Consider the following 27170-nt stretch of genomic DNA (forward strand, 5'->3'; position numbering starts at 1 on the left):
CCGGTTAAAAATAAGAAAAATCATAGCATATTGTCATAAACTGAGAGAGGATATTCTCATAAACTGAGGGTGGATTTTATCTTTATTCCAGTGACCATAATAGATAGGTATATTTCCTGAAATCTCCTAAACAACTCGTACTTGGAACTGGCTTGCTTCCCTGACTTGAAAAAAAAAATTGAGTTGTATCGGTCTTTGCTAGATTTACAGGCTTTAAAGTAATTAAGAATATACACGAAACAGAAGGCTGATGGGTCATCTCATAAATTTCAAAATATAACCAGGAGCTTTTCATCATTAACATATATGCACCAACTGCAGACTGCCCAACATTTTGGGTTGACATAAACAAAAGGTGAAATGAAATTCCAAATGGTTGAAACATTCTATAGAGTTTTGATTTTAACTTTCCAATGGACTCTGCGCTAGATAAACTATTCCCTTGCAAACGTAGATCAGGGAAATCTCACACACAAATGAAAATCGTATGCACTGCACACTAACCGATATATGGAGGCTTTTCAACCAAACAGGTAGCGAGTTTACTTTCTACTCAAGCCCACATAGCTCCCACTCAAGGATCAATTATATCTTGACTAAACAGAACTAACTCCTTTCTGTTCAAACCCCAGGATTGAAACCATCATTATTTCAGACCACGCCTGTATTTCAGTAGACATTACACTAACTAACGTCCAAAACCCTGACAGACTCTTGCACCTCACCAACACCCTACTAAATGACCCCAGCTGCAGAGAAGAAATAAGCTCTGCAATTGCTAACTACTTCAAATAGAATGCCTCTCTGGATATATCTCCAGAAACGCTCCGGAAGTCATGAAAGCAACAATCAGGGACAGTATGAACAGTATTATGACCAACAAAAATAAGACCGCCAGCAAAACCATGGAGGAACTAGAACAGCTTGAGCACCTCCTAGTCTCTAAACATTCCACCGAAACGATCCACAAAGTCAAAACCCTAAACCAATATAATAAACTAATAAGAGAGAGAGCTCACATATGGCATAATGTGAAAAGCCAGTGCTCCTCGATCATTGCAATCAAAAGCACATCAGGTAAAACAGAAACTAAGACCAAGAAAATAGCAAGCTGTTTTGCACAATACTACAAAGAACTCTACAATTCAGATTGACACCCAGATATCCCAGATTGGGAAAAATACCTCAGAAGCAATAATCTCCCTTCAATTAAAAAAGTAGACCAATTCGCCCAGAACAAACTCGAAACACAAAGGATAGATAAGGCGATCAAAACCCTTAAAACAAAGAAAGCGCTTGGTCTGGATGGCTTCACATGCCAATTTTACAAATTTGTCCAACCATTTGTCGCACCGCACCTAAAATCCCTCTTCGACTTTCATGCCTCCAATGGCAAAACCAGCCCGAACTTCACAGAGGTGATAATGAGAGTCATCCACAAAGACAACAAAGACTCATTAGATACGTAGATTGTAAACTGTATGCAAAACGTTTAGCTACAAGATTGGAAAAACTGCTCCCATCAATAATACATTCCTTTCAAACTGGCTCTATAAAAGGAAGACTGGCCTCTAATAACATCAGACTTTTTGCTCATGTCCTAGCAAAATCTCCTGTTTTCCACTCCCCAGTGATAGGCATGGCCTTGGATGCCAAAAAAGCCTGTGACAAGGTGTCTTGACCCTTTCAAAGATCGATAATCCGTAAATTCAACCTATGTTTCTCATTCGAGCAGATGGTTGTGCTAATAACCCATGGAATGATATTTGAAAGATTCTAATGGCGGTCTGAGGGCCACTAATTCCATTTGAGTGAGCACCCTCCTCACCCTACCACCTACTTATAAAACCCTACTTTGCTTATTCTAGCTTGTGCAGGGAGGTGTACAGGCAATATATTTTAACTGGGTTTGTGCCCCTAAAGGTAGGGACCGCAGAAGTCCCAATAACCACCTTCACAATATAAGGCCAAGTCAGCAGACACTGTATAGTAACATAATTATTATATCAGAGTCCAAATGGAACCCTGCAGGTTACTAAATTACTAGCTATATATATATGAATATCCGGACAGACGGTTAGGTAGGATCAATAGTCCGTGGTAATGTGAAATAGTTATTGGTCAAAGGAAATTGTTTAAAAAAAATGCTTTTAATTCAAGTTTCCTCACAAGAGCTCTCATTGTCCCTTTGTGTAAAAAATACAAAATATTGTGTGTATAGCACAAGTGTGACATCTCCCAGCTCAACTCAACTCTCCACGCCGGAGCCATAAGCCACATTGCTGCTGCCGAGGGAGAGGAGCTGAACAGTAATGGCACTAGTAAAGCGGCTACCAAAGAGGCAGGAGCGAGTGTCCAGAGCAGGAGGAAGAACAGGTAAGCTACCAAGTTACTCCAAAACCCACTTTTGAGCAAACCGTAAGAAATCAGAGATAAATTAGCATGCAGTTAAAGTAGGGCAAGGCAGGAAGGCAAGCTCTGCTGCAGCTGGGTCATTCAGCATGACGTCTCAGTGTTTTTGGCTTGGTGTAGAGTATATAACTTTGATCTTGCTTTGGATACGGAAATTGAAGGCCAGCTTTGAACTTTTAGAAGAAGCGTTCCAAGTTGTTTTATTTCCCTCCTAGATTTTTTTAGCCCCTTTTAAAATTGAAAGATAGGTACAATATTTCTGCCCACTAGAATTGGAGTATGTCAACTTGTAATAAATGGTGGTGACGCGGAACGGTTATAAATGTTATGGTTTGAAAAAGTTTGCTTAATGGGTCCAGTCCAATGGCTTAAAGTGGTAAGCTGAATACTGGGCAGTGAGTGTCCAGTATGACTCCTTCAGCATACTGCTGATTGAAAAGGGGATATACATCGCTGGCTAGTGATTTCAACTGTTTCAGGAACTGTAGAGCCAGCCATTTCTTGAATGGAATGACAGCTTATTAGTTCTAAAAACTACTTATAAGTGCAGGCACCTTCAAAGTTTAGGAGTTTGCTGTAGTCTGGTGTTTTAAAGAGATAATCACATGGGTGCAGCCGGTTGGTGAACAACAGTTGATGTGTTGCTTAACACCTAAACACAGCAAAGATATCTACCTAATCCATGACTGTAGATTGTCAGCTAACTAAGAGAGCTACTGATTAGCCTGGTCCTGATTGAATATGTTCCGTGGTTTCCATAAAAAAGCACTGATACAAAATTAGCTTTCTGAAAACACTGTTTTGAGTGCGTTGTGTAAAAGAACGAAAGACTTCATGCCCTACCACAGTCTGGTGTTGTCTTTTGCTCTTCACTTGACTGTTAGGGATGTTTTCTTCCCTCAATAGGTCTTTTGCACCTTTTTTTGGTTGTTGATTTTGTCCCTCACATAGTCGGTTGTTTGGGCTACTGTGCTGTCTGCAGAAAGTTACTGTCTATTTTGGCCTGTTCAGGATCACTTATCTGACTTTAAATACCAGAGACAGGGCAGGCTTTTTGATTCGGTAGAAGAGTTTTCTAATCTGAGGTTACTGCAGGCGAATTTTGCTATGTAATTGGAATAATTATCTCTTGAGACATATGCTGCCTAAACAGGCATGAATACAAACATTTTTCAGCAGTAGGAAGAATATAGAGTATAATGTTGCAATATTTAAACAGCGCTTACTACCCCATGTGAGGTGCTGAAATGCTTGCCTACGTTGTTAGCATGCTACACTGTGCAGAGTGTGTGGTTGGAAGTGTGTTGTCTTTTTGTTTCAGTGTGGGAAGTGTTTCAGTGTCATGTGTGAGGACCATAGAGGCCATGTTATGGGACCTGATGCTTAGCAGTGTGATGGATGAACAAGTGTGAGAGACCGGCATGGAGTTTATGGTTTTCACTAAGCTGGCAGCTCTGAGGGTCCCTTTATAGTATTTCTTATGTTCAGAGTCCACTTATCTGGTTACTATAATGAGTTGTCCATTCTGAGATATTTTGTTTAAAGTTAATGGTCCTGAAAGGCATGGGTCCAAGGAAGAAATGATGGAGGGATCTGCTTTGATGGACTTTGGAAATATCTTTCTGTATCAATCAATCAATCAGGATCTATAAAGTGCGGCTCATACCCTGATAGGGTATCCAGGCGCTTGCAGGTCTTGGAGGCTTATTCGAACAGCCAGGTCTTGAGGACGATTTGGAATTCCGCAAGTGAGGTGCTGTCTGGAGGTTCATGGGGAGGTTGTTTCAGGTATTTGCTGTGATGTGGTAGAAGGAGCATCCTCCACTTCTGCCTCGGTAGATGCAGGGAGTAGAGGCAAGTGAAAGGGAGGCACAGCATGGTCTTCTCAATGGTTGGTGGAAGGTCAGGCGGTGGTTAATGTAGGCAGTTCCTTGGCTGTGTAGATCCTAGTGTGCGGGGGTCAGAAGCTTGATTTGCTATCTCTTCTGTACGGGAACCCAATGTAGTTTCCTGAGGCGGGGTGTGATGTGGGTTCGTCGAGGAAGGGCGAGGATGAGTCCGTGTCTGATTGCCATTGTGAGATATTAAGAAATTGTCATAGATTGTAGCTAATTGGGACCCATAGTGGTAGACTGAATTCAAATTCTCTGTTTGCTAGCAGCATTTGGAAGATCTCTTCAGTTATTCAATTTTATTTATTTATTTATTTTGTACATTTGTAGAGCGCTCTGATACCCGGAGGTGTCCTGGCGCTAGAAAGATAGACTGGTGTGTTGAAGCGTGCTTACTGAGTGAAGAGCCATGTTTTTAGACCTTTTCTGAAGGCCATCAAATTCTGGATTTGTCTAAGCGCAAGTGGAAGTTTATTCCAGGCCTCTGCGGCCCCAAGAGAAAAACTCCTGCCTCCCCAGCAAGCTCTTTTAATTCTGGGGACCGTGACCAGCGCCAGTTGTCCTGACCTCAGGGTTCTTGCTGGTTTATGCCAGCGGAAAAGAGATTTCAAGTGCCTAGGTCCCGAATCGTGGAGGGCCTTGAAGACCATGCAGACTGCCTTGAAAATAATTCTTTTACGGACCGGCAGCCAATGAAGCTTGACCAGCTCCTGAGATACCGAGGCAAATTTGGGTGTATCAGTAATTAGGCGAGCAGCTGCATTTTGCAGAAGCTGGAGTTTACTTAATACGCTCTGCTGGGCGTTTAACATCAGGCTGTTACAGTAGTCTAGGCGTGAGAGCACTAGACCCGTAACAATTGTTTTCCTGTGTTTCTTCTCAAGAAAAGGTAATATTTTCCTGATGGTTTTGAGTATGAAATGGAGGGAGGAGGAAAGAGCACTCACCTGGGCATTAAAGGTCAGGGAGGTATCCACCAGAATACCGAGATTTTTCACTTTGTCCACCGGATCTGGGAGAGGCCCCATTTCGTCTGGCCACCATCTCGGGGACCAAAAGTTGTCTCTGTCACCAAAGAGCAGAACCTCGGTTTTTGAGGAGTTCAGCTTAAGGCAGCTTTGTGCCATCCAGCGGCCAACTTCAAGCATGCAGTTTCTGAATCTATCGGCGGTATTTTCTGTGTTACCGGGAAGGAGGGACACCACAATCTGTGTATCATCGGCGTACGCCGTGAGATGAAAGCCGAATGATCGAATCACCGGGGCGAGGGTGGACACATATACATTAAAAAGGGTTGGGCTTAACGAAGACCCCTGCGGAACTCCGCAAGGAAGCACAAAGGAGTGAGATTCGTGGCCGCCCAGCGCCACTGTCTGGGATCTGTCAGACAGGAATGCTTGTAAGATTTTTAAAGCCTTTCCCTGAACTCCACAGGCCCTCAACCGGTCCACCAGAAGCTTATGGTGGACCGTATCGAAGGCTGCCGAGAGGTCTAATAGGATCAGGGCTGCTCTGCCTCCTGTGTCCATCACCTGCCTGATATCTTCCATAGATTTGATCAGGGCGGATTCCGTGCTGTGCCCCTCTCGGAAGCCGTGTTGGGAAGAGTCCAATACATCCGCCGATTTGAGGAAGGCACTAAGATGTGCGTTCAAGTAACCTTCTATTATTTTGGCCGGGAGTGGGAGTCTGGCAATCGGGCGATAATTGTTCATCTCCGTGATGTCAAGATTGGTTTTTTTTAGCAGGGGTAAGATGGAGGCTTGCTTCCAGCTAGAGGGATATTCCCCTTTCTCCAGCATCTGATTGAAGGGGGGAGTGAGACCCCTGGCAATTGCGTCTGGTGCAAGTTTAGATATTGTTGTGGGGCAGGGATCATGAGGGGAGCCTGATTTAATTTTTAGTAGGCGACTTCTCACTTCTTTTTCCGTGATGGGCGGGAAATATAGAAGCGTGGGTTCAGGTCTGGCGGGATCAAGGGCCTCCCTCGGTGAAGAGGACATCACTATACTATCTAAGGGGAGAAAGATGTTTTCCACCTTTTCACAAAAGAAGGTCGCCAAACTTTCGCAGAGTGAGAGGCTTGCTGGAATTTCAATAGGTTTGGGGTTTGCTAAGGAAGCGACCGTGAGGAAGAGTTCTTTAGGGGTATTGGTTGCATCTTCTATCTGTCTCGTGAGAAAGGCTTTTTTCGCTTGAAGGATGGATTCCTTGTAACGCCTTTGTTCCGAATTAAGCGTTTTTTTGTCAGCTTCTCTATAGTGCATGCGCCAGATTTTTTCAAGTTTTTTGCACCTTATTTTATGTTCCCTTATTTGATCTGTGAGCCATGGGGCGGCAGGCTTGGCCCGAGTGGTGTAGATGGTTTTAGGGGGGGCCAAGAATAAACAAGCCCGGTCCAGCCAGGTAGTATAGGTCTTAGCTGCTTCCTCCACATTGTTCGGAAAGGGGGGTAATGTAGTGTTTAGAGTGTTATCTAGCGAGTCCCCAGTGATGTTTTTCCATTTTCTCGCTAGTTTCGGGGTGTTTCTCTTGTTGACTGGTTTTTCATAAGTGTTGAGAGGAATAAAGAAGTGGATTGCTGAATGGTCAGACCAGAACACTGGTAGGACCGAGGAGACTTTCAAATTGAGCTGATTAGAGAAGATCCCGTCTAGGGTGTGTCCTGCTCTGTGAGTAGGATCCCTTACTAACTGTGGCATGTCGATCCCCGTCAAAAGATCGATAAGTTCCTGGGTGTCGGGAGATGTTTTGCTTTCCAGATGGAAATTAAAATCACCCAGGAGAGTGAATCTTTGGGAGCAGGCTACAGCTTCTAGTAATTTACTCAAGGCTACTAAAAATCTAGTTTTCTCACCCGGGGGCCTATAAACAAGGCATCCTATGAAAGACTGGTGATTAGAGAGGGTAAAGTTGAATAGCAGAGATTCATCTAGGTCAGAGGGACCGGGTTGAAAGGAGCCTCTGATGTCTTTATGATATATAATGGCTAGGCCGCCCCCTCTCCTTTTGTCCCTATTTTGGGTGTAACAGATAAAGTCCTGTGGGGTGGCTTTAACTATATCTGGACCTGATGCTGCGTCGGTCCAGGCTTCCGTAATGAAAGCAATTTTTATGCCTACATCCTGAATGTACTCGGCGACTTCTAAGCTATGCTTAACTAGAGACCTTGTATTAAGGAGGAGGCATTTAGTCAGGGGGTGGTTGGTTATTGGACAGGTGGGCTGGTCTCTTAGTTGCGTAATTGGTAGCCAAAGAGGTTTGAGCAAATGTGACGAGCACTTGGGGCAGTGGGAAAGTGTGGGAGGGTGATTGGTCCCAGGTTCCCAAATGTTGCAGTCCTTACCGGGAGATACGATGTTAAGTGCTAGAAGCTTGACTGTATTGTAAACAAGCCTGGGTAAGGGGTGAGGCGTGGGAGCAGCAGGGGGGCTGGCCCTGGGCGCGGGTCCGGCGCGGACGGGCGCAGACGGGCTCGCCTTTGGCGAGCCTTCGGCGCGCCAACGGCGCGCCCGCTGCGCTCGTCCGCTGCGCTTCCTCGTGAGGGGGGCCATATAAAGGAGGAAGGGCGGGAGGGGCGGAGCACTGCACTACTCGGCCGGCTCCCAACCCAAAATGGCGGTACCCTCGTGGGCGGAACGCCTCCAGACGGGGGTTCGAGTGCCCAGAACAGAAAGTGCGGAAGTTAAGAAGTTAAAAGCAAACACGAGTGAGCTTTGCTAAAATAACAAGTGAGATAAAAACAATTTATTTTCCAACAAAGCTAATCTGTTCTAAATGTCCCGGCTTCCGCCTCAGGACGCTTGCTTCACACACCGAGACTGTCAAGTCAAGTCAAGTTTTGCCTGTACAATTGGTGATGGGTCGATTTGCTGTAGACTGTTACAGTACTAGGAAATAGGCATGCTCCCTAGCTGTTTTATCTTATGTGAATCTAAGAGTATCAAGCAGTAAAAGGGAATTATTATGCAGTCTGTATGAACTACAATCGACTACTCAACCGCTGAGTGATACGGTATTACTATTAATGTTGGTTTTATATTGTATTTGTATTGTAATTGCATTTATTTTGCACTTATAGCCTCATACAAAGTGCTGTAGTGCCTTACGCCAGGCAGCACGATGGTTTGCAGAGTTTGTTGGTCTTTTTTTTGTTTATTGTTGGTTATTTGAATTGATCTTGCGCTCTTAAGAAAAACAATCTCATGCATTTACTCCAGCTTCTATATTGTAGATTAAAAATGAATTGGAGTTAACTGTGAACTAGTGGGAGAATCGGGTTTCTGGCCTGACCAATTCAACTGCCTAACGCACAAACAGCTGTTAACTATTACATGCTCAATTAAGTTGAGAACGCCACTTGATCCCACCTTTCCTGAAACCTGGATTCTAGCTAAATCAGCTCTTTTGCAACCTCTCCTGGAGATATGGAGTAGTTTCTTTTCTGTAACTCCAGTTCTGTAGTAGGGGTATCTCTGTTATAGTCATAATCTAGTGAATAGTCCCGCCCATGTGCGTGGACCCCGGAGCAATAAAAATAATCTCTTAAGTTGTCAAGCCATGCAGACCTGCATCTACACTTAAGAGAGAATTCAAAGACAGATAATGCAGCCTATATCCACAGGCTACACTGTCCAGTACTTCAACTAGAAAATTCCACCAACATCCACCAACAGCACTGCCTGCCCAGCTTTTTTCAACAGAGAAAAACCTGCTTCTACCAGCAAAAGCCTCTGGAATGATAGAGAGGGAGGAATGGACAGACAAGCCCCATAGGCTGCCATTATGTGGCTCAGAACAGGATTCTGTGCCTTTAAGAAAACTTTCCAGAACTTTTCCAGTATCCCAGAATGCACAGCAGGTCCCTTTTACTTTCAGTTCTTTTTGAAGGCGTAGCACGCCAGACCTGTAGCATTCCTTACATTAACATTTATCTCTCCACCGGGGAGGAGGGCGGGGGGCGCTTATGACTATAACAGAGATACCCCTACTACAGAACTGGAGTTACAGAAAAGAAACTACTCCTTCTGTAGTAGGGGATCTCTGTGTATAGTCATAATCTAGTGAATAGAATGGCAAGCCCATCCCCACACCAAAACGGCGGTGGAGAAGACTACAAAATAATACCACTACTGTGCGAACAAATTTCGCAGCGAAGCCTGCCCAACCTGAGCATCTGCCCTGGCATCCGAGTCCAGACAGTAATGCGCAGCAAAGGTATGGACCGACCTCCAAGTGGCCGCCTTGCAGATTTCTGCAATCGGAACATTACGCAGCAAAGCAGTCGTGGCAGCTTTGCCCCTGGTGGAATGAGCCTTAAGTTTACCCCCTAAGGTCTTATTAGCCTTTTGGTAACACAATTGTATACAGGACACAATCCACCGAGAGATGGACTGTTTGAAGATAGCAAGACCGGTCCTGACTGATCCATAATTGATAAACAATTGGTCTGACCTATGAATATCTTTGGTCTTATCCAGATAAAACTTCAACACCCTCCTAACGTCCAGGGAATGTAGAGACCTTTCCGCTGGAGAAGAAGGATTCTGAAAAAACGTAGGTAAAGTTATGGTCTGGTTGACATGAAAATCAGATATAACCTTAGGAAGAAATTTAGGGTGAGTACGCATAACAACCTTAGCAGCATGAAATACCGTATAAGGTTCTAGGCAACACAACGCCTGAATTCACTCACCCTGCGGGCCGACGTAATGGCCACTAGGAACGCCGCCTTCCAAGACAGGTGCTGCAACGAAGCCTTGTGAATAGGTTCAAAAGGCTCCTTCATCAATCTGGACAGCACCACATTCAGTTCCCATGAAGGCGAGGGAAGTATTACAGGAGGGAACACTTTCGACGGAGAATGGGTTCGTTTGCTGGGCTTCCTGCCCCTGGGGAGCCCCCCAGGGGCCTCAGCATGTCCTGACCCACCTTGTGCCCTCAGCCTTCTGTCCTCCAGGCCTTGGAGCCTGATCTTCATCCTTTCTCTCAGGGTCCTGGCTGAGAAAGAGTGACAAATGTCACACTCCTGTGGAACATGGGACTGGGGAAGGCAGACGATGCACACCCTGTGTGGGTCCGACTTGGCCTTCTTTCTCTCGCACTCTGGGCACTTGTCAAACAGGCCAGGCATGTTGACAACACAGAGCACACACAAGAAGGAAGGCAACAAGGTACATAATAAGCACTTGAAAAGTGAACAATTTCCAAATAAACCCTTGAAAAGGGAGAGCTCAATGCTCCAGGGTCCTGCTAGCAGGAGCCGGAAAAAAGAACTGAAAGTAAAAGGGACCTGCTGTACATTCTGGGATACTGGAAAAGTTCTGGAAAGTTTTCTTAAAGGCACAGTATCCTGTTCTGAGCCACATAATGGCAGCCTATGGGGCTTGTCTGTCCATTCCTCCCTCTCTATCATTCTAGAGGCTTTTGCTGGTAGAGGCAGGTTTTTCTCTGTGGAAAAAAGCTGGGCAGGCAGTGCTGTTGGTGGATGTTGGTGGAATTTTCTAGTTGAAGTACTGGACAGTGTAGCCTGTGGATATAGGCTGCATTATCTGTCTTTGAATTCTCTCTTAAGTGTAGATGCAGGTCTGCATGGCTTGACAATTTAAGAGATTATTTTTATTGCTCCGGGGTCCACGCACATGGGCGGGACTATTCACTAGATTATGACTATACACAGAGATCCCCTACTACAGAACCAATCATTTCTTTACCCATGCTTGGATCCCTTTAGAGTGGAAAAAGGCCTTGATTGTCCCTCTACTGAATAAGCCCAACGCTGACCAAGCTGACCTCTACAATTTTCGGCCCATATCTCTTCTTCCTTGTGCAGTCAAGATTATTTAGAAACATGTTAACCAACTGCTATTGGGTTATCTAGAAAAAATTCACATCTCATAATCCACTCAGTCTTGCTTCCGACTGGCTCATGACACCAAACGTGCCCTGCTGTCGATCCTTAACGACTTGAGAAAGGCAGCTAACAAGGCGAAACCAGTAGCATTGCTGCTCCTTGATATGTCAGCTGTGTCCGATACAGTGTCTCACTTTATCTGCTATTTGATAATATGCTTACTGGTCTCTGATTTTATTTTGTCTATCACATTATGTGATAAGTCTTACAAGCAATGTAATGATAAACTTGTGGGTCTCTGCTTTATTTTATCTATCACAATTTGTAAATAAGATCATAACAATTGAATCAATAAGTGCTTCACTATTGAAATATTTGATAAATATAAAATAAATATAATTATAAATATATTTTTTTAAACTATAAATTTATCAGAAAATAAAATGAAAAATAAATTACTTTGATGTACAGCAACACTTGAAAGTCTGAGCTTTTAAATATTTATCCATACATGTACATATGGGACTTTATGTAACACAACTTTATATCTCATTATTATTTTCCATATACATGTATACCTTTTTATGTAGTTATGTATCTATATATTTATCACTTTACTCCCACTTAGAGAACAATAAAATCAACTCTCTTCAACACACTGCTTTCACATCGTATACCTCCACTCTGACTCATCTCAAACCTCTTTCTACTACTATAATCTCCGAAATAACCTTCACTAGACCCTTACCTCGTCAATCCATTCATTTACTCATCACGGAGCTCTTTTTACTATCATGATCTCCCAAACAAAACCTTCTAGATTATTCCCTCCTCTATCCCTCCTTTAGCCTATTCAATCCAACTTACAGAATCACATGCCCAACACTCCAATTAAATGCTTATGTTTCCCTTACTAATCCACTTTGGGTTCTGGAGTAGCGTGCTACTCACTGAAAAGTGCTTGAATGCCTGATCAGGGGTTATATAATTACAATTGCAATTGCAATATATACATACAGATAAGAGTTTCTATACGACACATTGACCCGTATATCTCCAGAAATGTACATATCCATAATAAGAACTCTATAGATAAATATTTATTTGCGATCATTTGCAGTTTTGCTAAACATGGACCAGACTGGCCACGGTCTGCGAGCAGTGCACCAGTTTGCTGTTTCAACAGGCAATAGCTGGGCTGCAGGTGGCTTTTCCAACAGAACCATGAGAGGTTGGAAAACAGGCAAAGGACCCCCTTTTGGCGTTTCTCAAATCACAAATCTGTTAGCATTTCATGGACAGTGAAGCAGGTCTTGCCCTGCAGGTAAAGACAGAGGAGTAGATAGCAAGCCATGAAGCTTTATTAACAGATTAGCAAAATTACATGTCACATCCGTTTAATACAAAATACATCGATTTTCACTTGGATACAACATGCATAAATATAATCCAAGTAATACAATTAATAATATGAAGGTTTCGTAGATCAAACCCATGAAGCACAAAGCGAAGCAAAGACTCGTTGCCATGAAGAAAACACCCTAATTCAAAGCCAAAGTGGTGGGCAAGACAGGGAATTTGAAAAGCAGTTGATATCAGCAAATATAGAATTGAAAGAGGAAGCAGATAAACGTTCTAATTAGAATTGGAAGAAAGACACAGATTTTCAAGAATATCTCTGCAAGCAGAATAAGAAGGAGCATTGATCTCATGAGATGAGAGAAGACGTCCGCTCGCAAATGTGTACCGGAGTAAGACCCAACTAACTAACGAGCTTCGCTCAGCTGAAACACAACATTTCATCCAAACATTGCAATCTAAAGGTCGTCCTGCCAGGCGAGGACCAATCAAAACTCAATGTTCGCTCCGTGCCTGAAGTGTGTCTCCTGCTCATGAAATAATACCAACTCTTTCCTCCCAACACCATGTCACACAAAGCAGTATCCACCTCTCGGCATTCTCATCCACTGCGGGTGGCGAGGTTTCCGTCCAAACCAACTAATCAATATTCTGCGACCTTCAAAATGTAAGCTAGCAAAGAGTAACATGTTAACTAAGCACACTGCGACTCTGAAATTTGAAACTGAAAAATGTTATGCACAACAAGCAGAAATACAATATTTATTTTTAAAATGGTGTAGAGCACGTAGGCCCGCTCAAGCGAACTTTAAAGGCACGCTGACTTACTAGAGTTAATCAAATACATGTATACGGTTCACTGGACTAAATCTAAATAACATGAAACTAATAAGTGACACAATTCGAGTACGAAATGATTGAGTGATGTATAAATCATGTATGCTCGAGTTATTACGGAATACAGACTAACATGATATTTAAGCGCAAATAACAAAATCGATTTTGCGTCATTAACAATAGCAAACATTATTCATTTTAACAAATATTAATATTTAATGTATGCAGGCGAGAAAAAAAGCATCAGGCCGTGGCGGCAGGTATAGTCAGTCCATAGAAAAACGACATGGAGAGAAAACGACGTGCGCAGTGTGCTGGTCCAACCTTGATCGAATGATATGTCCCCCCTTGTATTACCCCTACTAGGCCATACTTTGTGCCATGGGGACGACCCACGCAGTCCTTCTTAAAATAGCCTTGCCCCTATTGGGCTGTGTACAGGCCACGCCCTATTAGCAATCCTGCAGTGACTCGTTGAAAGTAACACACCAGTGTACATTAGCAGATTGAGCATGGGAACATGTTGAGTTCGTATGAGGGAGACTGGTTTTATATTCGCATTACAATCAGACCTTCCAGGATATCGTGATTTTGCGATAAGCAAAATAATTGCAAAATCGTCCTTTTTTGTGAAAATGATGCGATTTGTACAAAACTGTCTGCAGAAATTGTCACAGGACACCTTTTTCACAGTACACAGATTCACGGAAGCGGTCTTATCTAGGGGGGGGGGGCGGTGGGGGGGGGGTGGAAGGTGTGACTTTTAGATTTGAGGAGGACAGGAAGTTGCAGCTTGATAACTTCCTGGACACGTCACGTAAACGGTAGCAGTGTTTTATTGTGTGCATATTAAAGACCTCATTCTGAATGTATGTCTGTAGATTTTGCGGTAATGAAACCCTTTGTACATTTTGCAGGAAGAACCAGTTGTTCATCACATGACTGCCAAAATAGTTGAAAATGTTTGCACTGCAATCTCCTTTCATGCACAAGGCTTCATTAAAGGGGAGATTGGGCCTTCACTCTGGTACCTTTTCACTCACTCCACAGTGGATTCTCTCCGGATAACTGCTATATCGGTAAGAAAGTTCAGTTTGGATGATTAGATTATCATTCAACGTATTTTATTTGGTTTCTGAAAACATTGTTTGACATTCTGTCTAGTTTTATAATCTTTTGTATCTCTTTGATGGTATCATTATGAACTGATCTTAAAAATATTGCAGTTGTAATACATTACCAACAATTTATTATTGTTTAACTATATTGAGGACACACATAGAAGGTATGGACTCAAAGCACTTGGTTGCAATACCGAGACAAATGGATTCGGAGAGTCAGGGTGTACCGAGTAGTTAATGCTTCTGATGGAAACCTCCTTCCCCCAGATGCCCCGGCATATAAAATATCTGCCAAGCGCAGACTTGAACTGAAAACTTTGTGATCAGTCAGTCCTGCTCCAGAATGACTGTCCTCATAACAGTGGTGCTAAATGGATGTCTGCGTCCCTATACCTCTGTTCATTTTCTCTGTGCCACCCAGGCGAGTTGGAACTACACCATTTCATTTTTACCCCCTTTTTGCTGTTTTTGAGGCATGTCACACCAAAAGAGTTGGGGATAAAGTTTTAAAAGGATTTTTAAAACATGCCCATAAAAGATCAACAACATCACAATATATGATACCTTGCCCACAATCACAAACATTACCGCCAGGCAAACTATGAGAAGGTAACCAACGTATTTATAGATTTCACTAGTAAGGGAAGGGATCCTTTTTAATCTCCCGGGGGTAGATTTGAAATCTGCTGTACAGAAACAAATATGTTGCAGTTAGTTTATTTAAGGATTACTCCAGTAAAACTTCCAATCACCACAACTACTGTAGCCTGTGTAATAAACGCACAGTTGTGGAAGAAATCCCCCTTGCTTCTCATGCCCTTGAATGCCTACTCTGCGTATTTACTTGCATTGATCATTTGAATCAAGTGCTGAATGCAGTTTTCAGATGAAGGGACTAAATGGGTGCTTAATAAGTACAATGCTAAGTGCATTCTTCCAAACCGTCAGTACATATGCTGCGAGCATTGCATCCCATTTCTTGTGCACGTCATAAAAAGAAAGATTATTCTCCATGCTATCGCATACTTTCTGAAGTCTCTTGATCCCCTCTGGATTGATATCCTGGGGATAAATCCCATGATTCTTATCTGTAAGTGTGCTCCGGTACAATTTCCTGGGTGTGTCTAAAACATTTAGTCTTCCAACCCTTTCCCCAGCAGATTGGTGTAAAGAGTGTATCTGTTCTTGGATTGAGGGGTTCTCCCCAATGCACCAGTTTGCTTAGTAACAACCTGAATTGGAGAAAAATGTCTGATTTGAAATATATTGAGCATTGCTAAAGGCTTGCTAGATGTTTGGCACCCTCAACATTGAAAGAGTGACCTCCAGTCCAGCAGGTAATAAGCGGCTTGATCCATCTTTCCGCTATAGCTCTTTCCCCTATAGCAGAAGAGGGCTGGAAGATGTACTCAATATTATACTCTATACAAGAATTCATGTCTCGATAATCAATAATATTAAAGTTTTTAAATGGCTTTAGGCGACCACTGCAAGGTAAAGCCCTCTCCAGATCTGGATCTTGGTTAAGTGGGAAGTACCACCCTCTGCGCTAGTTAGACCAAATACATGCTCAGATTGCTTAATTATATTAAGGGCTATGGTTGGGGTTAATTTCATATGAGTATAAGAAGATGACAGAAATGTCACTGTGCATATCTTCACCATATTTTTTTTTTTACATTACTGCTTGTGGCTGCATGCTGTCTGTAAAAACAAACTCTGGACAGTCAATAGATATGTCTAGTATTACACAGTTAATTCCATCTGTGAGGATGAAATATTATTGATCTGATCTTAGCACTACGGTCAATGTACACTCCATGTAAGAGAAAGGCATAAGAAAGGGGTTGTATGAGGTCTTGCATTTACTCCCACAAGTGATGCAATATTTATTGATTCTAATGCAGGTTCTTCCCCTGAACCCTACCTCTAAAGAATGTTATCCCATTTAATAAATAAGACTGTCCACTGGGTGAACCCTTTATGTAAGGAGGCCCAGGCTCTGTTTTGGGGACATTAATATGGTCACACATGTTGGCTGGTTTGGACACTCACCGAAAATATCTAATGGATACTGTTTTGTTGTGAACTTGAAGAAATCTGGAAAACTAATTGCCTCATTCAATAGTGTGAAAAAGTTTTTAACACATCTATCAGTTCTGTCCCAATGGGCTATTTTTACAAACCTCATTTCAGGGTGAAATCGTTTCAGAATTGGCATGCAACTTCATATTCAAACCTTCTGTCTTTTACTCAGTCTGTGAACCTACCTGTTTCTAAGTCAACCTTACAGGCAACGTGCACTCTTACCAATAGATTTTCACCCCTGGGTTCTCTTGAGGCTCTTCATTGACTGCCCGCTAATGGACAGTCCAAGAGGGTTCCTGTACATTCAGAGCATACTTTTGTGGAGGACCATAAAAGCATTGTGACTCGATAAATCTCCTGAAATATAGCTGGTCCTTGTTCAAAGTTAAAGAATCCTGAATGGCGAAGTTACCTCCGACAGTACAAGAGACTTGGTTTACAACATATGTTCGTCTCAATGGTTATGTGTCCTTCTTTGTTTTGGGCACCCCTCTAATTTCAAGTGAGTTAACTTAACTTAGACTGTGTTTAAACTGACCATCCGCAGATATATTGCAGCATTCATGTTGTTAAACTAAGGAATGCGAGATACCTTTTATAGCAAACATAATAATCTTTTTCGCTTCACATATTGAGAATTTCATAAATTAACAACACACAGTTACTGCTGTTCCGCCTGTTATTAATTGCAAGATTGGAATCTATCTGGTCCTTATTTTAGCTGGAGATCGTAAATTGACGGGCACTTGAATCAGTGATAATTGACACTCAGTCTATAAGTTGTTATATTTCAAGATATAGAGATTGTGGCCTGGTGGAGCTTGCACAGTGCTAATATGGTTAATTGCAACTGGTATTACTCCTATTCAATTCACTCTAAGTTAGATTGGCATTGTTAACCAGAGTCCTGTTTTAGCCGCTCTTCCAGTGTCTACACCAATAAGGGTGATTACATTTGTAGCCTAGTTATTCTTCCCCAGAAGCTTAAACTGAGCTTCTAATTATTAGAGGTAACCAAGGCCATCAACAATAACCAAATGGTAAGACACCTGCGCCTGGTGGGATTCAGAGAAACTTTTCAAAATTAAATGTCAAGCTCTAGGCTCCCCTGATTACCAATGTTCTCAATGCAACATGCTCCCTCTGTATGCCTCCCTCTTGGTTTCAGTCATTGACTATAGCTATCTTTAAGATGGGAAATAGGCAGGATCTTGCATGTTATTGACCTACATCTCTTATTGATTCTACAGTCAAAATAGAATGTAGACTTCATTTGATCAGCTGCAGGAGGTGCTGGAACGGTATTTGGGCTCCTTGACAGAAGGTTAGTGTAGAGAGACTTGTGCTTCACCCCAAATAGTCTGCGATACCTTCTCAGCTGAAGGCCATACAGCAACATTTCCTACAAAGGGTTTATTATACATGGTAGAGTCTGTGGTAGATGTGGTATGGTATCTTCCACAGAACGTCTGAGATGCCAAGCTCAAAGGGTCAACTTCATACATACCATCTCAGTTTGCACAAAATGACTTCCCTTCTGGGAGGGAGTATTACATATTTGGGACAGATCCTGGGCTGGATGCTCTCAGCACATCACAATCTATGGCAATAGATATAAATTAGCTCTGAAGAGTTTGAGTCCTGTCGTTGCTAACAGTGCATAGACTTTGGCCTTCATTTAATTGTCGATGGACATTTTGCCAGCTGCACTACAGCGCTTAATTAAACAGCACCGCAGTTATAGGTGGCGAAATGCAGGAGAGGAGCTGGAGGCACGGGGCAATTATTGCGGGAAAAGCACCAGCAGCGAGAGTATATCAGTGTTTGTCCGCAAATTGTGCCTAACAGGTTTATCACCACAGCTTGAAAAGATACTGAACCTCTATCATTGGAAGGGTGTAAAAATAGCCTAGACATGTGTTTGGAGCGACCCATATGTACAGTCAGAGGATGCCCTAATAAACGCTACAAAATTTGATTGGTGCCACTATAGCGGTATCCTCTTTGAGCGTAATAGTGGGTGATCGCAGTCACTGGACAATGAAATTAAGGCCTATGGAACAGAGACAATCTACAGCAAAACCTGTGGGGTGTTCACATACTTCTATTTGGGGGTGAGTAGGCGAGCATTTTAATGGAGATTCAACTATTTATAAGTGAATTAAATGTTACTTGTAAGTAATGCTTTAGGAGTTTATTAGAGTCTTATGTTTTATGATTGCAAGAAAAGAAAACCTAATGAAATGTTTTATAGAAAAATAGTATGTAGAATTGTAATCACCAGAATACAAGATGCAGCGGTTCAAATCCAGAGCAGGATTAGGTATGGTTGAGCAGTATTTAAATTTATATTTAAGATGTAGTAAATACATATTTGCCAAGGGTGGGGAGGCTGTGCAGGTGGCTTTCATGGGTTTAAGTTCCATGTTCACCTGTGTTAAAAGGACAAAATCGTGTGAGATTCTGGAATTCCTGAGATTTCTATCCAAGTCTGTGCAGTTACTGTGCATATGTAACATAACTTTTTCCACGTGTTTGTATAATGTTGTCTGTAAAGTTTGTACTGCTTAAATCTGCCGATCTAAAATGTGTGAGGCCATTGTAAGCATAGCTGCCAAGGTTTTAGATTGCTATGTGTGACATTTTCATATTTTCAGTGTAGCTGTTTTAAAATGTATATTTTTTACAAATATATTCATGCAATTGGTGGGACTCGGCTGAGAAGTGGCCAAATGGGGCACTCCGCGTCATAAACAACCCTGCCAAGTACCACCCATCGTGTGTTAAACTAACACATTTCAGTGTGGTGGTCCACATCACTGCACTGAAATGCATTGTCACAGATTTATAGCGCCTCCTCAGAGTTTCTCTGCTTACATGTGCCATTTAGCACCATGCAAAGTGCACACAAGTGACCATTAAGTTTTTATAAAGCAAACACAATAAGATGATGGCCAGAGCGCTGAAACTTTTCACACCACCATCCCCAGTCACTATTAGATAAGCGTTAAATCCATCATCGTTCTTTTTCTCACTTCGCCACCCCAATTCAGACCCAGACATATGCAAATCAGTCTTGACCCAGCTCCAGAACAGTCCATCCTGAACTGCCGAGCCAGGTTCTCCCTGGACCGGAAACAAGCATTCTGGGACCGGTATGGGGTAACACCCCTCATCAGCCAGGCTAGCTTGAATCCAGTGGCAAAATGAGCAAGGGACCCATGTCTGGGCTTACCCTGCCAACTCACGGCGAATAAAGCAAACAAAATAAGATAATGGCCCGAGAGCTGTAACTTTTCAGACATTCCCCCCTGTCATTATTAGATCTGGATTAAATCCATTATCGTTCTTTTGCTCACTTCGCCACCGCAGTTTAGACGCAGCCATATGCAAATCAGTCTTGCTCCTCATGGGAACACTCGAGCCCTAACTGCTAAACCATGTCCTCCCTGGACCAGACATTTAGGATTTGTGGTAAGTCTGCTGTGCTCGTGTATGAGACTAACACGCATACTTTTAAATTTCATTTTGTAAACATTCCTCAGTTGCGAATACCAAATTGGGACACTTCTTGTCTAAAAAACGTTTGCAGTAAAAGATTAGAGTTGGCAATTATGTTGTGCTCCTGATCTGAAATCACAAGGAAATAGCACTATAAAATGCAGACGTTGTTGCACTTAGTAGCTTGCTTCAATGCGGTCCCCTGGCATCTCTGCTTAAATCATCCTCACTGTCCTGGATGATGGATGTAATATGAAGGACCGTGGTTTTTTAAACCGGTGGGTCAATTATCATTATTGTTAATTGTTTTCCAGTGCGCGCTGGAGTATTTTCAATAGAGCAATTAGACTTTAGAAAAAAGTTTGAATGTGCCCCCTTTAGAAATAACGATGTGGATGATTCTATGCGTCTTTATGACGGACATAGAACTGATGTGTTGTTCAAGGTTTTTAATATTTAAGGCTGTTTTTTTTAATATATATGGCCATAAGGGTCATTCAGATGCCATAGAATAAAATAAAGTGGTAGGGTATTAAAACGTAATGGTCACTTGTGTGCACTTTGCATTGTGCTAAATGGCACATGTAGGCAGAGACACTCATCACTCTTAAGTAGCGCTCCGGCTTCACTGAGGCGGTGCCATAAATGTGCGCCAATGCATTTCAGTGAGGTGATGCGGACCACCACACTGAAATGCGTTAGTCTAACGCATGATGCGTGGTACATGGAAGGGCTGTGTAAATATGGAAAATATAAGATTCCATGGAAATAGCTCAGCTTGAATAGCCTCCACAGAGGTCAGGTTCACATGAAACAATGTTGTGCTGTCATGGTTGTGGTGCAAATCAAAATTAAACACATATTATGAGCCAGATATACGAAATTCCTTTTTTGCATTTCTTAAAAGGCAAATCCTAAGAAATCGCAATTTATGAAATGCAAAATAGATTGTACAATAATAGAGATTCTCCAGTATTGTATCTTTTGTAGATTCAAATGCTTGAATCTTCCCCCGTCATCATGGTGGGAGTCCCACAGTAACAGTAAAATAGCAGTATTAAAGATTAACATTGGAAAGTAAATAAGAATTCCTTAACTTCAGTAACCAATAACTATTGTTATAAATCATCCAAACTCCAGCCAATCAGAGCTTAGACCATAGAATCTCCTTTCCCTGCAGGGCCACCATACCCTCAGATTTCTTACTGCACTTCGTGTAGTAGGAAGTCTCCCTGAGCTCTGCTCCGTCACAGTGTTTCTACTGTTGCTCTTTTGAGCTCCAGCTAAAGAATTATCTCTGCGTTCATTTTTCTTCTGAGGCACCAGTCAAGAGAGTGAGTACCCATTTTTTCTTCATCATGTCAGAGTCTAAAAAAGGGTTGTTTAGGCCCTGTAAGACTTGTGGAAAGCCCAGACATTATTCTGAGGACCCTCATAAAGAATGCCTCTACTGTCTTTACCCAGAGCATAAGCCCAGAGAATGCAATTACTGTCATACTTTTTCCTCAAAAACCCTTAAGGACCATGAGGGTAGGCTGGCTGCTTCTCTGGCTGCAAGCAGCAAAGGTCTCTGATTCTGAGGCTGAGGAGAGGCCCCATACCTCCTCCAAGAAGGGAAAAGAAGAAGGATTTTATTCATCTCTTAGGGATCCCAAAAAGTCCAGGTTTCATAGTAAGGAGAGAGTTGAGGAGAAAGGAGTCTAGTCCCTCCTCATCACGTCAGAGGTCCGTTCTGCCCCTCCGTCGACGCCTCTATCTCCTCCCAGGGACACGTCAACTGACAGAAAATGCCCGTCGACGAAGAAATCACCGTCTACGACCTCTGGCTCTGCTCCTGTGGGCATTCCGTCGACGGTTTCGTCAGCGACACCTACTACGTCGATGGTCAAGACGACGATGGGGGCCGCGTCGATCACAGCGGTAATGGTATCTCCGCCATCTCCGTCTACAAGAGTTTTACTCTCGTCGGCTCAGCAAGTTCGCTCACCGTCGACAGCTATCCTTCCGTCGTCGATCCTGTTGACGATCCCGTCAACGAGGGTGAAGATTGGTTTACTTCTGAAATTGGCACCTTTCCTGATGCAGGATTTTTCTAAGGTTTCTCCTCTGCCTCCTGCCCGCCTTCTAGATTTTCAGGAGTCTGGAGATGATGGACCCTTCGGTCCTGCTTACAGTCCTTCGGAACTCCAAGTTAAGTGCCAGGACAAAGAGGATGAAGGGGTGATGGAGGATCCATCCACTTATCTGGAAAGAGACTATTCTTTTTTGGATAGATAACGTCCCACTTCTCATTGTTTGGACGCTTTCCATGAACACTATCCATATGAGGAGCAGGAAGAACAAGCTCAAGAACCCTTCATTAACGTCCCCGTTTCATTGGTGTCTGACCTGCGGCTAATGTTAAACGAAAATTATAAAAGATTTCTGGAAGCAAATTCTGCTCCTCCTCCACCTCCCACTCAGGAAGTCACCACTCCAGCATTGCGGGTTTCTACCTCCACTGCAGAAGAGCAGTACTGTATCAACTCCTTCTCAAGTTTCTGTGCAAAGTCAAGATAATGATGACCAGCAGTTGGAGGAAGGGGAATTACATTTGGACCAGGATATCCACAACGAGTGGGATGACTATGTGACCCCCACTCCATCTTCTCCTTCTCCACCCTCAGCCGACTGTCAGATATCAGCGGGTTTCACAATGTGCTAGAGCACACCTCCAGGCGCTTTGACCTTCTCAAGCCCGTTGAACAAACCGAGTGTTTGTTGTATGATTTAAGCCTACTAAACAACGCTCCTCTCGTTACATCCCCATTGTGGACTTCAAGAAGGCTTGATATTGATGAAAACGCCAGCTTCTATTCCCGCTATAGTACCAAAGTTGGACTAGAAGTACAAGGCACCTGAAGACTCTCCCACGTTCCTGATCAGGCATCCCTGGCCTGATTCAGTCATTATGCAGGCAGCTCAAAGGAGGTCGAAGAACCCTTCCTCTCCCTGCTTGGCTCCCCCTGACAAGGAAGGGTGCCGTTTGGACAACATTGGCAAAAGTTTCTCTACTTTGTCAGCCACTGCCATCAGAGCTTCCAACGCCTTTGCTATCCTTGGGAGGTATGACCACCAGATGTGGTCCGACATCTCGGCTTTGCTGGAATTCCTTCCAGAAGACAAGAAGGAGGCACGTGAGGTGCTGTCGAAGGGTGAAAAGGCTTCTTCGGAAATGATTGACGTGGCCATGGACATTTCTTTAACGGCCTTCAGACAGATGCAGGAGCAGTGGTACTGAGACTGCAAGAGTGGCTGAAGGCTACCGCTTTTCGACCGGAGGTTCAGTCAAAAATGCTTGACATGCCATTCGATAGTGAATTGCTATTTGGGAAGCATGTGGATGAAGCTTTGCAATCAATTAAAAAGGATATGGAGACAGCTAAATCTTTGGTAAACCTTCAGCAAAAAAGATTTTCTTCTTTCCGGGGCCCTTAGTTTCAACAGGATTTCCAGCTCTATCACCAACAGGGTTTTCGTACACAGTACTCTTCTCAGCCCTTTTAGCAAACATCAACATCGACCTACTCTAGACCAGAACCATGTCGACACCAACCATCAGGAGGTAGGGCTCACGGTTCTAACAAGAGACAATGAGGTTCCACAGGCCCCTGCTACCGCAGTCCCACTTCAATCCGGCTTCATTTGTTCCAAATTCTTCAAACAATGGAAACTTGTATCTTCCGACAAGTGGGTGTTAGACGTAGTTCTCCACGGTTACACCCTGGAATTTGTTCAAATGCTTCCACGAGGGACTTCTCATCGCCATCTCCGTATTCTCAAGAAGGTCTGGTTGCTCTTAACCAAGCAGGCAATCGAAGAAGTGCCGCCCAATCAACACAATCGGGGGTTCTATTCCCAATTATTTTTGATAAAAAGAAAGACAGGAAAATGAGGCAGATAATGGACTTAAGATCACTGAAGAAGTTCATCAAAATCTCAACCTTTTAGAATGTTATCGCTCCAGGAAATTCTGCTTGTAATGGATACAGGAGACTATATGTCTTCACTTGATCGTCTGGATGCCTATTTTCATGTTCCCATTCACCCAAAGCATCGACAATTTCTGAGGTTCGAGGTGGCAGGGGGCCATTACCAATTTTGAGTACTTCCTTTCGAGCTGAAATCATCTCCAAGAGTCTTCACCAAGTGCTTGGCTCTGGTGGTGGCCTTTCTAAGGCAAACCGGTGAGTATTCCCTCATCTAGAAGACTGGGTGGTCAAGGCCCCATTGCTTAAAGCCGCCAAGAGATCAACGGACGCCTGTGTACAATTCTTTTGCTCTTTGGGACTCAGAATCAACTGGGATAAGTCCTCCCTGGATCCTCCAGGTCAATAGTGTTCCTAGGAGCAACTCTGAACACTTCACTCTCGAAAGCCTTTCCCACAAAAGAAAGAATCCTACGACTGCAAAGGACAGTGAGGGGTCTGTCTCCAAAAAAGGTACGTTTCAGTGAGGACATACAAGTCAAGGTTAGGGGTTATGCCATGCTGTATACCGCTGATTCCAAATTGCCGCTTAAGGATGAGGCCTCTCCAGAAGGAGCTCAATGGAGGTAATATCAAGACTTATCCGAGGACGTCATATCAATCACTTCAAGGATGGTCTCAGCAATGTCCTGGTGGACGGTCCAGGACAATCTTTCACAGGGTCTCCCTTTCCTCATGAAGAAACCAAGGTTGGTCATGACACCAGATGCTTCCATGGACGTATGGAGGGGCAAACTTGCAAGGATTTCAGGTCCACGGAAAATGGTCTGTTCAGGAAGCTCAGTGTCACATATATGTCTTGGAACTTAAAGCGGTCTTTCTGGGTCTTCAAGCATTCCTGCCAAAAATCAAGAGATCTTCGATCCTGATCTGTACGGACAACACCACCACCATGTTTTATGTGTTAAAGCAGGGAGGGACAAGATCTCAGACCCTCTCAATCCTGGCTCAACAGATTTAGGATTGGCTGATAGCCAACAACATATCGATTCAGGTTCAGCATGTGCCAGGAGTATAGAACGATTTGGTGGATTCACTCAGCAGAGACAGAAGGCAGTGTAACGAGTGGGAACTAGACAACGAGCAGTTGCAAAAGGTTTTTTTACTGCTGGGGATTTCCAACGCTAGATTTGTTCGCTACAGCTCTCAACAAAAAATGCAGATCCTTCGCCAGCAGGTTCCCTCAACCAGGCACTCTGCCTACGCATTCCCTCCGTTTCCTCTCATTCCAAAAGTTCTCCAAATTATCAAACGGGAACCTTGCTGTGTCATTCTAATAGCCCGGGCATAGGCGCGACAATACTGGTTCACAGAGCTGTTTCACCTATCAAGGTGTTCTCCGATTCACTTGCAACCAAAAGAAAATCTCCTTTCCATGAACCAGGGTCAAGTATTTCACCCCCAGGTTTGCACGCTCGACTTGACAGCCTGACTCCTCATCACACTGAGTTCGGCCAATTAGAGATTTCTGAGGAATGCCAAACAATACTACAGAATGCTCGTGCTCCCTCCACGATAAAATCTTACTGGGCCAAGTGGAAAAGATTCTGTATATGATGTGCCACAAACTCTCTTGATCCGCTTTCTTCATCTCCCGAGGATGTTTTGCCTTATCTATTATCTCTTGCCAAGGCTGGTTTGGTGCATGCATCCATCAGGGTACATTTGGCGGCAAATCTCCAGGTACAGACATCGTTCTGGTTCTTTGTCCCTGTGGTCTAATAGACTAATGAAGGAATTTATGAGAGGACTTTTTAGAGTTTATCCTCCAGTAAGACCGCCTCCAGTACAATGGCAGTTAAATACTGTCCTGCCGCAGCTTATGAAATCACCTTTTGAACCTATTCACAAATGTGACTTAAAGTATTTCTCTTGGAAGGTGGCCTTCCTGTTAGCTATCACGTCAGCAAGATGTGTTAGTGAGATCCAAGCCTTCACGACAACGGAGCCTTACCTTCAATTCTGTCCAGACAAGGTGATTCTTAGGACAAACCCATCTTTCTTTCCTAAAGTGCCTTCGGCATTTCATCTAAATGAACCAGTGGTTTTGTCCTCCTTCACAGCTCCTTCACCTGCTGAGAGGGCACTCCATTCTCTGGACATTAAAAGATGTCTGAAATTCTACTTGCAAAAAACTCAACCTTTTAGAAAGTCTACTCAGTTACTTGTCACATTTTCTGCCCCTAGGAAGGTTCAGGCTTTGACGCGGGCATCTATCGCTCGTTGGGTCTCATCAGTTATTCTCTTTTGCCATGAGAGGGCTGTCCGTTCTCTGGTTGCCAAAGCCACAGCGCACTCAATACGTAAGGTGGCAGCTTCCTACACCCTGTTCGCTTGGGTGTCTTTGCCAGATATCTACAGGGCAGCGATGTGTGCGAATGTCCATACCTTCACAAAGCATTACTGCTTGGATGCCTGGCAGAAGGCAGATGTGGCAGTTGGTCAAGCTGCTTTGAGGTGTTTATTCGCATAAGGTATGATGTTTAAGCTTGTTCCCTACTATACAAGTTTACTGTTTGTTTTGATAACATTTTTCAGATATTCTTGAATATTTCCAATTTTTGTAATATATATATATATATATCTTTTAGCATTCATATGTATTATTGTGAGTTCATGTTAAATGATTAATTTTTTGGGTTCGCATGGTAGGATGGTTCACCTTCCCGCCGGCTTCGGCTTTTTGTTTTTGTAAGTACTGCTTGCCATTGTGATTCAAGCATGTGAATCTATAAAAGATACAGTACTGGAGAAAAAACAATGTACTTACCTGTCCACTGTGGTTCTCCAGTATTGACATCTTTTAATAGATTCACATGCGACCCTCCCTCCTCCCCTCTTCAGGTTCACCTTCCATACCTCTTCATTACCTAGGGCACTCGTGCACGAAATCTGAGGGCATGGTGGCCTTGCAGGGGAAGGAGATTCTATGGTCTAAGCTCTGATTGGCTGGAGTTTGGATGTTTTATAACAATGGTTATTGGTTACTAAAGTTAAGGAATTCTAATGAGCTTTCCAATGTTAATCTTTAATACTGCTATTTTACTGTTACTGTGGGACTCCCACCATGACGATGGGG

The 27170-nt window shown here is 43.2% G+C and overlaps 1 protein-coding gene across 3 annotated transcripts in view; it reads left to right on the top strand.

Annotated features, from left to right (window-relative positions):
- ULK4 (unc-51 like kinase 4) overlaps positions 1-27170 on the top strand; it is a 1725799-nt gene that overhangs the window by 649592 nt on the left and 1049037 nt on the right. For all 3 annotated transcript variants that reach the window (XM_085631567.1, XM_085631566.1, XM_085631568.1), the window contains one exon: positions 14271-14432. In XM_085631567.1, coding sequence (XP_085487693.1) covers positions 14271-14432 — 162 coding nt within the window. The remainder of the gene's footprint in view (positions 1-14270; positions 14433-27170) is intronic.

This window comes from Triturus cristatus, chromosome 10, assembly GCF_964204655.1.
Source record: "Triturus cristatus chromosome 10, aTriCri1.1, whole genome shotgun sequence".
Taxonomy (NCBI): Eukaryota; Metazoa; Chordata; class Amphibia; order Caudata; family Salamandridae; genus Triturus; species Triturus cristatus.